At 31.1% G+C, this 17,287-nt stretch overlaps 2 protein-coding genes across 3 annotated transcripts in view; one reads left to right on the top strand and one right to left on the bottom strand.

Moving 5' to 3' along the window:
- Positions 1 to 4,813, bottom strand: part of LOC127702450 (nuclear factor NF-kappa-B p100 subunit-like) — a 28,676-nt gene extending 23,863 nt beyond the window's left edge. The window contains exon 1 of the mRNA XM_052206654.1: positions 4,513 to 4,813. The gene's annotated coding sequence lies outside the window, so the exon portion shown is untranslated. The remainder of the gene's footprint in view (positions 1 to 4,512) is intronic.
- A 281-nt stretch (positions 4,814 to 5,094) lies between these two features.
- The window catches only part of LOC127701824 (uncharacterized), a 32,021-nt gene continuing 19,828 nt past the window's right edge, over positions 5,095 to 17,287 (top strand). Inside the window, exons 1-2 of one of the 2 annotated variants that reach the window (XM_052205793.1) lie at positions 5,095 to 5,236; positions 16,494 to 16,679. In XM_052205793.1, coding sequence (XP_052061753.1) covers positions 5,101 to 5,236; positions 16,494 to 16,679 — 322 coding nt within the window. In that variant the 5' untranslated portion in view covers positions 5,095 to 5,100. Of the gene's footprint in view, positions 5,237 to 13,852; positions 13,924 to 16,493; positions 16,680 to 17,287 lie in introns of those variants that run through there. The other variant, XM_052205802.1, reaches the window with a different exon arrangement.

Genomic DNA, 17,287 nt, shown 5'->3' with positions numbered 1-17,287 from the left:
GGTACCATAACCCCCAAAATCAATCCCAACCTTCCTTTTGTGGTATTTAACCTTATGGTCAAATTTCAAAAAGATCCATTCACTTAAACTAAAGTTAGAGTGCGAAAACCAATATGTATTCGGACGACGACGCCGGACGACAAAGACGCCGGACGACGACGACGACGACGACGACGACGACGCCAACGTCATACCAATATACGACCACAAAATTTTTTTGCGGTCGTATAAAAACTGTATTTAACCATATAGACGTAGTCAATATGAAAATCTTACTTCTAAATACTCAATCTTTTAAAACAGCAACTGGACTCAAAGAAATTTGTGAAAAATATAACATTGACATCCTATGTATAAACGAATCATTTGAATCCGAAAAAAATCCACTCTTTTGGTGATTGGAAACCTATTACCTCACCTAGACCAAACAAAGCAAGGGCAGGATCTGCAATATTTTTAAAGCCAAGCATTCATTTCATAGGACAAAGACAGGACCATTTTGAATTAAAAGAAATTGAAATGGTCAGTATTGAATTAAAGACAGCAAAAATAAAACATTTCATCTTTGGGTACCTTACATACCACCAGATAAACCCGAGTTAATGAAAAAGCTTTGTACACATATTCAACAACAAAATTTGAACAATTTAATATTGGTAGGTGATCTAAATGCTAAATCCTTTGATGGAACAATACTCATGATACTGTAGAAAATAAACATGGAGAGCTTCTAGAACATTGTATGACAACAGCAAAGTAATATGTGTTAATGATGGACAGGCTACAAGAAGAGCAAGCAATTCTGTAATTGACTTATTTCTAGTTTCCAGGCAACTATTTAATGATGTAAAAACTTGTATAACATTAACTCATGAAAAGGTACAATCAGACCATATTGCAGTATTGTTAGATGTTAATGCGGGAAATCCTCATGAAGAGAATACATCAGAACAAGAATATTGGAATATAAAAAAATGTGATTGGAACGCATGGAAAGAAACAACAAAAGAATCATTTTCAAAATTATCCTTTCCTCAAAATGAAGATATAGAAAATAACTACAGCCGATTTGAAGAATCTTTAACAAATTGTATGACAAAATGCATTCCCTTAGTCAAACCAAAGAAAAAAACAAAAATACAACACCCTCCATGGTGGAATGATGATATTAGAGAAATAAACGGAAAACTAAACAAAGCCCAAAAGAAATTTAAATTAAAAAGTACACCAGAAAATTTTGAATATGTTGTAGAAGCAGAAAATGAATTTGAGATGACAAAAAAAGATGCCCAAAATAAATGGTCTGAAGACTTGTGTGAAAAAATTGGAGAGGCAAAATCTTTAAGGGAAAAATGGTCAAATTTTAAAAAACTAACTAAAAAGAAATCTGAAAATTTAGTACATCCATTGCAAGAAAATGATGGAAATATTCTTTTCACTGAATCAGAAAAATCAAACATCCTTAAAAACACCTTCTTTGAAGGTTATCATTTAAAGGCAAATGAGTTTAATCAACAATTCTATGATGACATCACACAGCAATACATCAACATTAGTACTTCTAATCAAAAAGAAAATACAGATAACATCAAGTACAATGGTTATTTTACCATGGAAGAGTTGGAAGGATCCATCTTTAAATTAAAAAAAGAATCAGCTCCAGGTCCAGACTTCTTCTTTAAAGAACTTTTCATCAATGGTGGAAGCCAATTAAAATCCAAACTTTTAGAAATCATTAACCAGTTATGGGAAGAAGGAATTATTCCTTTAAATTGGAGAAGAGCAAATATCAAATTTATAAAAAAATTATATAAACCAAATTACAATTTACCATCATCTTACAGACCTATCAGCTTAACTAGTGTAGTGGCAAAATTAATGGAAAGAATTATAACGTATAGATTAGAAGGATTTGTAGAAATGAACAACATCATGGACCAAGAGCAAGAAGGTTTCCGACATTTTAGAGGTACAACAAATGCCTTATTATCTTTAACACAAGCTATTTTTGATGGATTTAACAAAGACAAAACCACTATTGTAATTTTTATCGATTTTGAAAAAGCTTATGACAGCGTTTGGAGAGAGGGTCTAATGGTAAATTTGTACAACAACGGCATCAAAGGAAAAATGTGGATGTGGATAAATGCCTTCCTCAGTCACCGAGAAGCTAGATGCATGGTAAACAATTACAAAAGTCCTTGGTTTCAAACCAGTATTGGTTTACCACAAGGATCTGTTATCTCCCCAATCCTGTTTAACATCTTCATAAAAGATATTTTTAAATCCGTGTCTGCAGACTGCTGTACATTGTAAGTTTGCAGATGATGATACTATTTGGCATTCACATTCAGATCCAAAAGTTATACAAGAAAAACTGCAAAAAGACCTCAATCAAGTACTAAAATGGAGCAATGATTGGAGAATGAAACTAAGCATTCAAAAAACAGAGTACAGTATATTCAGTAAAGAAAAAAATAAAGTCCAAAATATCAAACTAAGGCTTGGTAACACAATTTTAAAAAACAACCCTAATCCGGTTACACTTGGATTAAAATTAGATGAACAATTAAATTTCAATAGTCACATAGAATCTACAGTAAAGAAAGCCAAAAGATCTTTAGGAATTATAAGAGAAATCAAGGGAATAGCATTAATACCAACCAAGACACTTATTCAAATATATGAAAGCTTAGTATGTTCAATTTTTAATTATGCTAGCAGCATTTGGCAATCCAGCACTTCTGGTCATCTTGACAAATTGAATGAAATACAGAGAAAAGGGTTAGCAATGTGTTTAGATTTACCATCTCACTCATCTCTAGAAGCATTAGAAGTACTTAGTGGAACATTACCAATAGATTTAAGAAGAGAAGAAATGGCCATCAGAGAGTTAGGAAAAATTAATTCATACAGTAATAATGTCCCAATTAAAAGAAAATTTGAAATTTGGAAAGAGGAGGAACATCCAGAAAAATTAATATCACCATTAGGAAAAATGTATCAACAAACAGAAGACATGAGAGACACAGAATTGGTTGATATAAACAATATCGAACCTCAGTATGAATACAAAGGTCTGGTATCAATTATCAGAGCCCCTGACTACTGGCGTAATATAGGCAGCTCAAAATCCAGAACAACAGCCCAAATAGAGGAAGGAAAACAAATTATCTCTGAACAACTCAAATCTCAAACTCCAAACACAGAAGTCACATTTACAGATGGGTCATGTTTGGGAAATCCAGGCCCATGCGGTGATGGAGCTATAATTTACATCAATGATCAAGAAGAAAAATTAAAAAGACCTGTCTCTAACAAAGGATCAATCTTGTTAGCTGAACTGATAGCAATAAAAATTGTACTTGATTACATAGAATCTTTTTCAAAAACACAAATTGAAACTTTAACAATATTTTCGGACAGTCAAACCACATTAGGAATCTTAACTCTAAATTGGAAAAGTGACAACTATCATCAAACCATTAACGAAATAAAAGGAAAAATAAAAAATTTAAATGAACATGGAATTTTAATCAACTTAAACTGGACACCAGGCCATGCCAACATAAAAGGAAATGATGAGGCAGACACCTTGGCAAAAGAAGCTGCTAAAGAAGCTGAAACACTAGCAGTTGATGACATAGTATTTACAAAACAAGATATAAAAAAGGCAGCTAGAAATTCCGTTACAAAAAAATGGCAACGCAGATGGGTAAACAGCAATTAATGCTGGACGTCATTATTTCAGATTTCATCCTGAAATTAAAGTAAAAAAAGACTTCCCGTCAAAAAAAATGTACAACATAATCAACAGTTTAAGAACAGGTTATTCCAAATTAAATGCATACCAATTTATAATAAACCAGCTCATTAACTCTGAAACCTGTAATCACTGCAAACAAAAAGAAAATGTACAACACTACCTTTTTGAATGTGATCTGTATTCAGATGCTTAAGATACAAATTATTTCATCAAATCTACTTCATAACAGGACATATTCCAATCGATTTAGACAATTTATTAACAATCAATTTGCCAAATGCAGAAAATATCACTCAACTTTTAGCCGAGTACATAGAGGAAACAAACCGTTTTAGTGGATAATTTAATACAATTTTTTTTTTAATTTTTCATGTCATTTCAATTATCTGATTAACCAATTTTTTTCTTTTTTTTTTTTTTAGTACATTTTTTCTTTAATATTTTTTAAAAAAGCGCCACCTACAATATCTAAGTACAAAGCAGAAACTACATTAGTGATTATAATTTTACAAGAGAGATTACCCTGTCATCACGACAAAGATTGAATACTGGGACATAATATAAATGTAATTATTATAGGTCCAATGTAAATCTGAGCATCTGAGAAAATCTTTTCTGGGGTTTCTATAGAAAATTAAGTGTTAGGTATTTCTGCCATAATTCTGGAGGAGCACACAAAAAAAAAACCTCATTTATAAAAATTTCAAAAAGGTAAGTCCCGTAAGAGCAATCCTACATAGTGCTACCTCAACCATGTATTATATGGGACTGTCAGGCTATTACTTTGTGCACTAATCAGTGTATATAACCCAACAATCATCCACCAGGTATAGTGAATGTTGATTTTGCAAAAAGGTCAAAACATAAACAAAGTGAACGAGTGGACCGTTTGAGAAGCCAGTGAAAATTCGTAAATCTTTTAATGATCAACTCCGTTAAACACAGCAATTATCAATTCCTATGTAAGTAAACAAGGTTTCATTGGATAATTTACACACAACTTTCTCCAGACGTCACAGGGAAAATACTTCACGTGGGCGGCAAACAGGAAACTGATACTAAATGTTTTTGATAGCCTTGGTTTCCAAAAACTAATAATGCGCAGAAATTATGTTATTTGCCTTTCATTTTATCCATATTGTTCTTAATACAATTAGAATATATGAAATATCTAAATGATTTGAAAATGTGTAGCATTATGCAAAAAACATTGAAATTTAAATAATACAACAATAGATTATTTTATACATAAAACGTTAAAAATATTTTATGTTCTAAAAATAATTATGAAATTAAGGGAAACCCCCTTAATATCAAAATACTTCCTGTTCAATATGGCTGCCTTAGTTCTCCCGAAACTGAAAGAAAGGATGCACGAAAAACAGAACAGATACATTTACCACCTTCCTTACAGTATAACAAGACAAATTGCTCAAAATTTAGACATCGACAATGCATGGCAACATTTAGGTTTGTGGAACAGTTATTGATATTATATGGTTAAATTACCTCTCCAATAAATTTTGCTCTTCTACTTCTACTTCTACCAATAGGCAATACGCGGCCACCATCAATAAGTTGATTATTTTGCCACTTTTTGGATGGGCATTTAAAATTTAGAAAAAAAATAAATATTGAATTGATTTGAATTTATGCTATACATCATATATACAGTGAATTTAAAAAAAAAAATGCTCATTAGACATTACTGTTATTTACGCATATGTATCCTCGTGTATTGTATTTTCGACCTACTAACATATTTCTCCGAATTTCCCTTTTATATGTTTGAACATAGACATGCCTAATATTTTGAGAGTCACTAGTATACTTGTGCATAAAATAATTGTATCTGAAATATATTCGATCTTAAATTATTTTTTTATTTGAGTTCATTAGATCGATGGCACGTTTGTTGACAAAAACTGATGTATAGGAGGTAAGATAAAGCTTGTTACAAGTTTTTATAATATTTACTTGGGCAATAACTTCTTTAACAAGTCAATTCACGATTGTGGTTATGTTGACTAATTGTAGATGCAGATGATGTTCACTTGAACTTGTTTCTCTCTATCTACTTTAGTTTTCAAGATACATTCCAAAAACTCAAATAGCAAAACCGCCTATAAGAAACAAAAATCATAGTATTGAAGTTATGTGATTGAATATTATCCCTACCTACTTATAATGTCTTTATTATCAATTAAATTTATCTGTTTTTGACAATATATAATTGTTTCTTTTGAAACATCTCAACTTCATGGTTTTGACTATATTTCAATAAGTTCAATTACTTTTGGGCATTAGACATGTGAGAGATACTCTTCTTCCATCTTTTTTCTTATTTACACTGTTGCACTGCCATGTTTTTATGGGTTTGTCATTTGATAACTACATTCACAGAAAAATAACAGTAATTACCAAAATTTAGATATTTGACACCTGTCCACATGGTACGAACACAGGGACTCAGCAGATTAAAATTTGTTAAGCAATGTTTTAAAAAAAATTTTGCATTTCCTTTAGAACTATTTGTATTAGTCACTATTACTACATTATTAAAATATTTTAGGTTGTTGATGCCAACGTTAAATATGTTAATAATATGATACAAAAATAAAGGAACTACAAAATTTTAATCTGCTTAACGAGTCTCTGACTGGGTACGAAGAACAAACAATGGCCTGTGCCTCATCTGTCATTTGTTTTAAAAACACTTGGCAATACACGGTTAGTAGTGGTATAACGTCCCTATAAAAAAATGACACAGTGTTGAGGGAAAATCTGAAAGGTTTCAACAGACGAAGAAATTGATGATGAACGATTGAAATAAATTCATAAAACACCTTTAAAGCTATAAACAAGTTGTTATTTTTGGCATTTTTTTTTTATAGACCAATGGAAGTAGGTTCTTGATACTAAAGGTATTGAAGACTTGATCACTTTGATAGGCCACTAGTCTAAATACCACATGTTAAGATAGTCAGTAAGACAAATTCGTTACACAGTGTGCTAGTGACCTAATACGATATATATGGGGTCAGTAAATTCCATATGGGGATTTACTGACCCCATATATATCCTATTAGGTCACTAGCACACTATCATGACTATGTACAAATGTAACTAATAATATTGCCATTTTTGTGGTTGAAGTTATTTACTTGATTTTTTTAAAGAACCATGTACAGAGCAAAAATGATCAGCAAGATACGTCAACATCATCGACATTGTCAAGTTACTCCTTACACATGTTAAAAGTTTTTACTCTTAAATGTTGAGTTTTCACTCCTGTTTGGCTATTTTCTCCCAATTGAAATATTTCTCCCAGATTATGATAGAGAAAAACTGCAAGAATGTTCAGTAGATATGATCTACAAATAAATAAAATAAAGGAAATTGACAATTGATTCCTTACAGAACTTTAATATAATAATTACTACCTTACATGATTATTTTAACCACATTTCTGTATTTTGGCAATTATTTGGAAAATAAAATACATGGAGAAGATTAGCTAGCTTGTTAACGATCTACATTAAGTAATGTATTAACAAAATGTAAACAATTCACATGAGAAAATCAACAGCTGCTGGGTGTGTGGTGAGCTGCAGAGTGCCAGTAGCTTATTTTTGCTTTGCATATGTTTTGTTTTATATGGCAAATGTAATATGTAAGACCAAATTTATTCAAAAATAGTATTTGATATTGTTCATTTCCAATTTTGATCCAAAGTTCCCAGTGTAGAGCAAAATTTGGAAATATTGGATTACAGTTTGTCAAAAATGATGTTTATATACCCTATGATGAAAGGAGAAGGGCATAATGGTCCAATTTGGTCTTGAAATATGAAAATATAAACTTCTTGAATGCACAGAAGGTGATGAAGTAAACAGGAATTAAGAAATGAATAAACTAGACAAGTTATTTTCAACAATATGGCAAGACGATTTAATAAAATATCATTGTTTTGTGAAAAAATGACCATCAGAACTAATTTCGACAGAATTTCATTGCACAATTGTCATTAAAAAACAACATATTTTGACGAAACACATAGGGTAATGTCATATTATCTCGTAAACACATTTTTCACATAATATGAATATGTTTCTTTGGTAACTAATGGAATTTTAAGGTTTTCTCTCAATTTCATGAAGACCACTTATCGGGTAATGTCATATCGTTGTGGAAAGCAATTGCAACTTATAACTAGACATGATGAATGATGGCAAATTTTAAGTTAAATTGTGCACTCACTATCACACATCTCATTGGAACTTTTTAAAAAGTTAATTTATAGAAAAATAAGATTCTTTTATCAATATCTGAATTCTTTCATTATATTATAATAACATCATTTTTATATATGTATATGGTCTTTGATCTCAGATTTTTTTTATATTACTTTAATTTGGAATGTACTTTACGTTAATAATCAAGCTATAAAAGACCATAAAAATTGTTAAAGAGGAAATAATTTGTGGTTCACTGATTGGTAGGGTCTATAATGTGTGAGGTGTGTGAAGGATTTTTGTGAATTGTTACATGTGATTGAAATTATACAGGGCCACAAATTTAAGCTGAAAAATAGAACAGAGGAAAATATTAAGTATTAAGAAAAATGATATTTCAAAATGATTTTGTTGGTTTGATGCCTGTTTTACATGTGTTGAAAATCAGATGCAAGAATTGAAATGAAAACTTGTTATAGATCTTATGTCTGTCAAATAAAATGGATCAATGCACTGGCTAACAGATTTCTTTATATACTTTGAAGTCCATAAATACATGAAATAAAGCATCAGCAATGTTTTTGAGCTTATTTTGACAAAATTTTCAAAATGACTTCTAATAACTAAACATTATTTCCAAATTTTGCTTTAATATAAATTTTTGAAACATAAACAAAAATCACATTTTGATTTTCTGCCTAAATTGTAGCAAATGCTCCTTTAACATGTTTTAGGCAGTTTGACTATGGGTAACAACACACAGTTTATACAATGTCACTCAGAGCATTAAAATTATTTTCCTGTTGTAAGGAAAAGTAACAAATATGATTTCAGGGTTTACTCCTAGTTTGCCCACATTTAATTATACCAATTATCTATTAGTAAAGAAAACAAAAAAGACAAAAGGTTTAATAAGCATACAATTCTATAGTCTGTTCTAACTCTATATGTACAAAAATGTATATTAGTTTATATGTGTCTTCTATTATATTCAAGTATTTTTCATTTTGTAGTTCCATTTTTATTTGTATACTAGTAGATAAATAATCAAGAAATCAAATATTTTGTTTCTCAATAATTTAATATCAATTCAATTGATTCATTTAACATGACTTAGCTGCGGAACCGTAGCTCTAATGTCCTTTTGATATTTTTTGACAATTTGCGGTCCGCAAAATTCAAAAAATATAATAAGGACCATAAGAGTTACGGTTCCGCAGCTAAACATGACTGTGACAAAACAATGACATTCATTTATAACAGTGTCTTAATAATTCAGCAGTTTCTAAATGATTATGATATAAATACACCAATATATGATACAGTTTTCTTTTATTGCAAACATAATTTATATAATTTATGAATCAAATCTATACATGCATTTCATAAGGAAATAAATAAAGCACTATAAAAGTTACAAAACATAAGATTTACAAAGGTCTTTAGTAACTCGATGCTCTAGTAGATGTTTGGAAGGTCTATAGTAACTCGATGCTCTAGTAGATGTTGGGGTTGTCAAGTTGGTCAGTCTCTTCTTAATTTTTGTGTGCTATCCTTCCAGGTGGCTGGTGGTGCAGGGTCCTTCTGTAAAGTAGTGGTTCCATAAAAAGCGGTATCCTTCATCCCAAAATTCTTGTTACGTAGATGTTTTAGCGGGTATGTTGTCAGCTGCACCAATGTTTTCTAAATTGGAACGAGAGGTAATACTGCGGCTCGGTGTATAAGTCGAGTGATGTCTTCCTTTTTTTATAGTATGACTGTAGTTCACATTTCTGTGCCTTTCGCCAAATACAATGGGTAAAGTGGAAGAATCAGCCTTTCACGGTTACCCCTGGGTACACTGTCCGTGCTTCGGTGTTGGTTGCTGTCTCGTAATCGATAAATAGTGTTTCTGGTTGAAGTTGTAACTAATGTAGTTGAGCGATGTAATGTATATGGCTGAAGAAGCATGACATATTAAATGACACATATTTAATTCTTAGTTTCCTTATTTTATTTTATCATATTTTTTTTCTGGAGATACCAATAATTTAAAAAATTTGCCGATAGTTTGTCAAAATAATAAACATTTTTATATTCTATTTTTTAATATTTCAGTGTCAATTCAATACATTTTTCTGGTAAATTAAAAACAATTGTCTTTCATTTGTCAAATTAAGAAACCCTTTTGCATATTTTCTTTTAATATTTGTTAAATTCAATCTATTTTCATGGTAAATATATATTATTTTTGCACATTTTCCTTGATTTGATAGTAGAATTAAGTATCATTTATAAAATTTGATAGGTAAATTAAGGTAAAAAATAAGACTATAATTCAGAAATAAACTATAATTGTTAAAGCAACAAAACACTTTATGTTTTTATAAACCTGCAATTAAATGTGGGCAAACCAGGATGACACCGATTTCAGTCATAATTTCCTTAATTGGTAACAATAATATTACATAATAATAGAAATAACTCATGATTTTGTATTCATTTCCTTTTGACATTAAAATTAAGATAAAAGTTCAGATGACTTATGAAATGGTTATGCTAATTGATGATTAATTCAATTAAATATTTAATTAGTAACAAATTTATTGATTGACATTTATCAAATTCTTCAATATTTCATGTTGCCGTAAATCATCATATGATAATTTAACTACCTAAATATATATTTTCAAATTCCATGCTTATAAGGCTCGTAGTAAGTAAGATAAAAAATATGTTTGGTTCATGTAGTACTTTTATAACGAGGAGTAAGAGGTATATTTTATGTTTCTTTCTGGACAGAGTTACTGCTCTTGAATCAAGATAATTTTTATGGAAATTGTTCTCTACGTGCATGTATTTTTTCATTTGTTGTTTCGGGGAGGGGGCAAATCTGTTTTAAATTTTTCAAAATATCCATGGGGGAATTTGAAGCACAAGAGTACCTAATGCATATATCTTATGCATGCCAGTTTAACTTCTCTAAAATGCCTGTTTGAGGTATTCATATAAAAACAAGAAGATGAGGTATAATTGCTAATGAGACAACTCTCCACCAGAGACCAAATGACATAGAAGTTAACAACAATATGTCACTGTACGACCTTCAACAATGAGCAAAAGTCAGTTTAAATATTGGACAATTTTATGAGTCAGGTCAACACCTTTCATGGTTTTATGGGAGAAATTCCCCATAGATCAAGAAAGTTGACTAGTTTAGGGGGAGGGGGTTGTATATATATGTATATTGATATTGCAGGTCAATTTTGTGTTTGACTTGTTTTGGGAGTAATGGTGCTTATACACATTGTCTGTATTTTATGGTTGACATATTCATGTCTAATTATAAACATGTCTCTCCAGATAGATTCATTTTTATACGACCGCAAAAAAATTTTTGTGGTCGTATATTGGTATGACGTTGGCGTCGGCGTCGTCGTCGTCGTCGTCTGGCGTCGTCCAGCGTCGTCCGAAGACACATTGGTTTTCGCACTCTAACTTTAGTTTAAGTAAATGGATCTCTATGAAATTTTACCACAAGGTTCAATACCACAAAAGGAAGGTTGGGATTGATTTTGGGGGTTATGGTACCAACAGTAAAGGAATTAGGGGCCAAAAAGGGGCCAAAAATAAGCATTTTTGTAACTTCCAGACATAACTTGTGTGTTAGTGTATGGATCTCTCTGACATTGTACCACAAGGTTCCATATCACAAAAGGAATGCTGGGATTGATTTTGGGGGTAATTGCCTCAAAATTTTAGGAATTAGGGGCCAAAAAAGGGGCAAAAAACAAGCATTTTTCTAGTTTCATGACAATAACTTGTGTGTAAGTGTATGGATCTTTCTGAAATTGTACTACAAGGTTCCATATCACAAAGGGAAAGCTGGAATTGAGTTTGGGGGTAATTGCCCAAACAATTAGGAATTGGGGGTCAAAAAGGGGCCAAAAATAAGCATTTTTCTAGTTTCCAGACAATAACTTGTGTTCAAGTGTATGGATCTCTCTGAAATTGTACTGCAAGGTACCATACCACAAAGGGAAGGCTGGGATTGAGTTTGGGGGTGATGAATCATAAGGGGGTTCAAAAATTTTTTTTTCCTTTTTTTTTTCTTTTAAAATTTTCCATTTTAAGTTGGTTATTTCTGATTTATATTTAAAAGCAAATAATAATGATATGGTAGGAGATACACACCAAACAGGATGTGTAAATTATTATATCATAAGTATTGTGCAATAGCAAGAAATTTTCAATTGCACAGTATTGCACAATAGCAAGAAATCTTCAATTGCACAGTATTGCGCAATAGCAAGAAATCTTCAATTGCACAGTATTGCGCAATAGCAAGAAATATCCAATAGCACAATATTGCGCAATAGCAAGAAATTGTCAATTGTACAGTATTGCGCAATAGCAAGAAATATTTAATTGCACAGTATTGTGCAAAAGAAGATACTTCGTATAAATTGCTTATTTCTTGACCAATTTCAATGGGGTTTTATTCTTGACTTCTTGGGGTTCTTTAATATGCTGAATCTAACCGTGTATTAAGTTTTTGGATTTTGAGCCCCGTTTTTAAATTGGTCCACATTGAGGTCCAAAGGGTCCAAAATTAAACTTTGTTTTGATTTCATCAAAAATTGAATTATTGGGTTTTTTTGATATGCCGAATCTAACCGTGTATTTAGATTCTTAATTTTTGGTTCCGTTTTCAAATTGGTCTACATTAAGGTCCAAAGGGTCCAAAATTAAACTTAGTTTGATTTTAACAAAAATTGAATTCTTAGGGTTCTTTGATATTCTGAATCTAAACATGTATTTAGATTTTTGATTATGGGCCCAGTTTTCAAGTTGGTCCAAGTCGGGGTCCAAAATTAAACTTTGTTTGATTTCAACAAAAATTGAATATATGGGGTTCTTTGATATGTTGAATCTAACCATGTATTTAGATTTTTGATTTTTGGGCCCCGTTATCAACTTTGTCCACATTGAGGTCAAAAGGGTCCAAAATTAAACTTTGTTTGATTTCATCAAAAATTGAATTCTTGGGGTTCTTTGATATGCTGAATCTAACCATGTATTTAGATTTTGGATATTGGACCATAATAGGTGAATGTCCAATTTAAAATTTTTAAGTTCTTAGACCACATTCATTCTGTGTCAGAAACCTATGCTGTGTCAAATATTTAATCACAATCCAAATGCAAAGCTGTATCAAGCTTGAATGTTGTGTCCATACTTGGCCCAACTGTTCAGGGTTCGACCTCTGCGGTCGTATCAAGCTGCGCCCTGCGGAGCATTTTATTATTTCATTTGTAGGTAAGTCTTTCTTGATTGTGATAAGTCATCTGTGTTCATTCTTAGAGACTCCATGATAATATATTGGTGCTATTTCAAGATTATATTTGATTTTTATGGACACTGTTACAGTAACCTTTTAGTCCACATTTGGGAATTTTGTTGATTTATGTGTATAAGCTCATTCTCAGAAATCTTTGTTGTTTCCTCATTTCAGCTAATGTTCTGTTTAAATACAATAAATGTATCTGAATTCACAATAATATAGATGAAAACAACTGTTGATTTAATTGAGTACATGTTTTACTTTCAAGTAATTGACCTTTTTTCAAGTAACAGGAAGCCCCTATTTTAACAGTTGAATTCCATATTATTTTTTATTCATAACTGCAAGTGCAACCTTTTTCTTTTGTGACATTGTGCTTATATTTATTCAAGTAGAGATATCCTCTTACACAACAGAATATCATTTGTTTGGCTGGCCTAATAACCAATGAAAATGTCAGAAAAAATTGAAAAGAAATTGTTACGATTGACTTGGTTTTTGACAGGCATGATAAACCTCTGATGTTAATCAATCAATTAATTATGAAGATGTAAACATAATTCACCTGTAGAAATCATCGTTTATATTCCCTATTCCCGGTAAGTTTTACCTGTAATCGTATATTTTCTCATATTTTAACAAATCACAATTCATGAATTGTTTGTATCTCATTTTTTTTTGGAAATGCATTTAAAATGAATTTAATACATATGTAAATAAATAATGTATTAAATATTTGATTCAACATTTTTTCAGGTAGTTTTGGCTTAAACTGTTAATACAGTTATCCTTGAGTATTTGCCAATACACTTTCATGACTCTTACTTCTGTTGATTATTTTGAATTAAATTCTAATAAGGAAATACTTAAGTTATATATTTATGATAAAAGTTCAGTCATTTCACTTCTTGACAAATTATAAACCTTTTCCTTGTTCTCAGCCGAGGAGAGGCAAGATAGGGCTTACAATTTTGTTTCTAAAAAATTTTGGCACATATTTTCCAGAAATGGTCGAGCTATTTCTTTTGTTTTTCAATTCATAATCTTATTTGTGTTTTGTATTTACCTTTCATGCACAAGTCTTGAATTTTCATCCTTTATTTTTGGTATTAAACTAAGAAAAGAAATACCCTTCAGGTTCCTCAAGTACTGACACATCATTTTACAGCACTTCCAAATAAAAGAATGAACAACACATTCCACATACATTTTATTCAAACTAATACAAGTGTAACAGTATTAAGAAAATAATTCTACACATTATTTTAACATTGAGAAATTTATGTACCATGCTTACTTTTCTAAAGTTTAAAGTACTGAAGATGTATAACCAGAATCACTACCACTAGATAAAAATATCAGAAACAGACATTACTAAATTTGAATTTTACTCCAGTTAATTGGGTGTGAACATTTGCTCAGTGTTGAAGGCTTAATTTTGAGATGAAGAACAGCAATAACGGCACTCTTCCTTTCCTTTGAGTTGTTCAAGTTTGTTTAGGGAATTTGTCTAATAAATTGATACACCACAGTGACCTTCTTTTCCATAACTTGATTTCAAGCAAAAACAACTTTTGTATTCTGCATAAAATGTCAGATCCAATTAGTCAATGGCATGTATAGTGACAGGTTTTATGTAAAAACTTGAAACAAGCTGAAAAGTTGAAATATGAATATTTATTTGTAAAAAATGTTCCCAATTCATGATTTCTAAGGGAGACTGGTCTGTGTTTCACAAAAAGTTGTACAACTAGAATTGATTGTAAGTCATAAACAATTCAGTATACTTAAAAACAATATAAGTCAGAGCATTTTTGGTGTAATTCAGGCCAGGCTGTAACTTTATGGCCCAAAATTTCATCCTCAGCCCTTATTTTGTATTGGGCCTTCTGGGTTCAAATTTAAAAAATCTTGGATACATCACTTTGAAAAACCCCTATTCAGACAAGAGGACCTGTGTCAAAGGCGTGACCCAGTCCCCTATGACTATGATGTTAATATAGTGGATGTAGATAATTATTTGTTAGTCACCATGCACATTTGTGTGCATCTGTATATAAACATTGAATCATTTGAGATAAGAAAGTTTTATTTTGTGATACAGCAATTATAATCTTATAATTTAAGACTTAACCTTGCCTGTGTCTGTCCAAATCTTGCTTCTTACTCAAACCACAACAGCAAAGCTCATAGAGTCTTATTTTAGTTTAAATAGTATTTTATTACTGAAAAAGAAATATTCATTGATTAAGTACAATTACACTTAGAGGTCAAAGATGGTTTTTAGAAACAAGTTTTGAAAAAAATTTGATGAATCTGTCTTCCAGTTATGCTAGTCAGAAAAAATGGATTTGTTAACTTAGTTGTCTTGATCGATGATAATATAATGAACTTCAATTTAGATGCTATTTCTTGGTCTTGAAGATTATCTTCTGTCCAAGTTTCATAACAATCCATGAAGGTTTACAGAATATTCAAGTCAAAAAAATTTAATCCAAGAATGTCTCTAAATGTTGACAATAAAAAAGTAAGTCAATCTATCAGAAAATGACTAAAAATGAAAACAAAAATGTTTTCAAAAGTTTGCTGCAGCCAAAGTTTTATAAATTCTATTAAGATTTGACAAAGTAATTGATGTGTAACAAACTTTAACCCCTGGAGACTGTATCTACTTGTTAACTGTAAAATAAACTAAGTTATTAGTAAAATACGGAAAAATGAAAATAAATGTTTCCAAATTTTGCTCTGGATACTGTATTTTGGTCATAAACAAGCTTCTGTCCAAATTTCATTAAATCCCTTGAAGGTTTTAAAATATTATTTTAAGTGTTTAAATCTTTGCTAGTCCATTATTATGCCTTTTCACAAATATGTCACTGAGGAAATAGGTGACTTGTAAGATTGTGTAACAAGAGCCTGACTGAGTGGCTGCAAGTTACTGTAATGTGTGATGCTCCTGACCACACAATGCACGAATAGCTGAATGACAATGACAGGTGGTTGAGAGCGATTGAGTCGGGTGCCTGAAACTTGAATATGAAATTCTAACTAGGGAATAGGTAAGCTAGGTAGATCAATCAACATGAGGGAAAACCTAAAACTGAGATATTGTTTGTTGTTAAAAAACCCTTAAATACTGACATAAATATATTTTGTTCTCATTTTACAGCTGCAGAAATAGGTTATACCCATCAACAAGTCAGGGTATTTGAAATGGAACAAAGGCGACCTGGAGTAAGTCCTGCTCAGCAAATGCTAACAGATTGGCAAGCTAAGAATCCTACAGCCCAAGATCTTCATGACAAATTACACAAGATAAACAGAAGAAGAGAAATGCAAATTTTAGAGGCATGGTGTACGTTGATTAACTTTTTATTGATAAATATATTTTTAGTTATATATATATATGTAAACCTCAGATCTGTGTACAGCCTCAAATCTGTGTCCGTTTCTCAAATCTGTGCCCCATCCTGACGTCAATCGCTAATCTATGTCCGTTAAAAAAGATACGGCCTCAAATCTGTGTCCTATTTTCAAATTTATTTTCAATCGTGACGTGATTCGCAAATCTATGTCCGTTAAAAAAGATACGGCCTCAAATCTGTGTCCTTTTCTTAAATCTTTTTCCAGTTTGTTTCGCCATGCGCTAATGTATGCCCGTCTAATAAGTACGGCCTTATAGGATTTTTGTTTTATTAAGTCATTTCCCAAAATTCAATGTTAAGTTGGGATGTGTTCTCCATGTGTGTGCTTAAAAATTTTACATGCGTGTGTAATTATTATATGATTTACATTCTATTGTAAAACTACAACATTTTCAAATTGTTTGCTTTTCTTGATCCCGTGTTTATACATAGATTTGAGACAAAAATGGCCATAGATTTGAGTTAATAAAGGACATAGATTTGAGACAATAAAAGACATAGATTTGAGACAATATAGGACATAAATTTGGAACGTCTA

Source organism: Mytilus californianus, unplaced genomic scaffold (assembly GCF_021869535.1).
Source record: "Mytilus californianus isolate M0D057914Y unplaced genomic scaffold, xbMytCali1.0.p SCAF_1, whole genome shotgun sequence".
NCBI classification, from domain to species: Eukaryota; Metazoa; Mollusca; class Bivalvia; order Mytilida; family Mytilidae; genus Mytilus; species Mytilus californianus.
The sequence above is the reverse complement of the archived record's forward strand: the minus strand, read 5'-3'. Positions and strand labels throughout refer to the sequence as shown.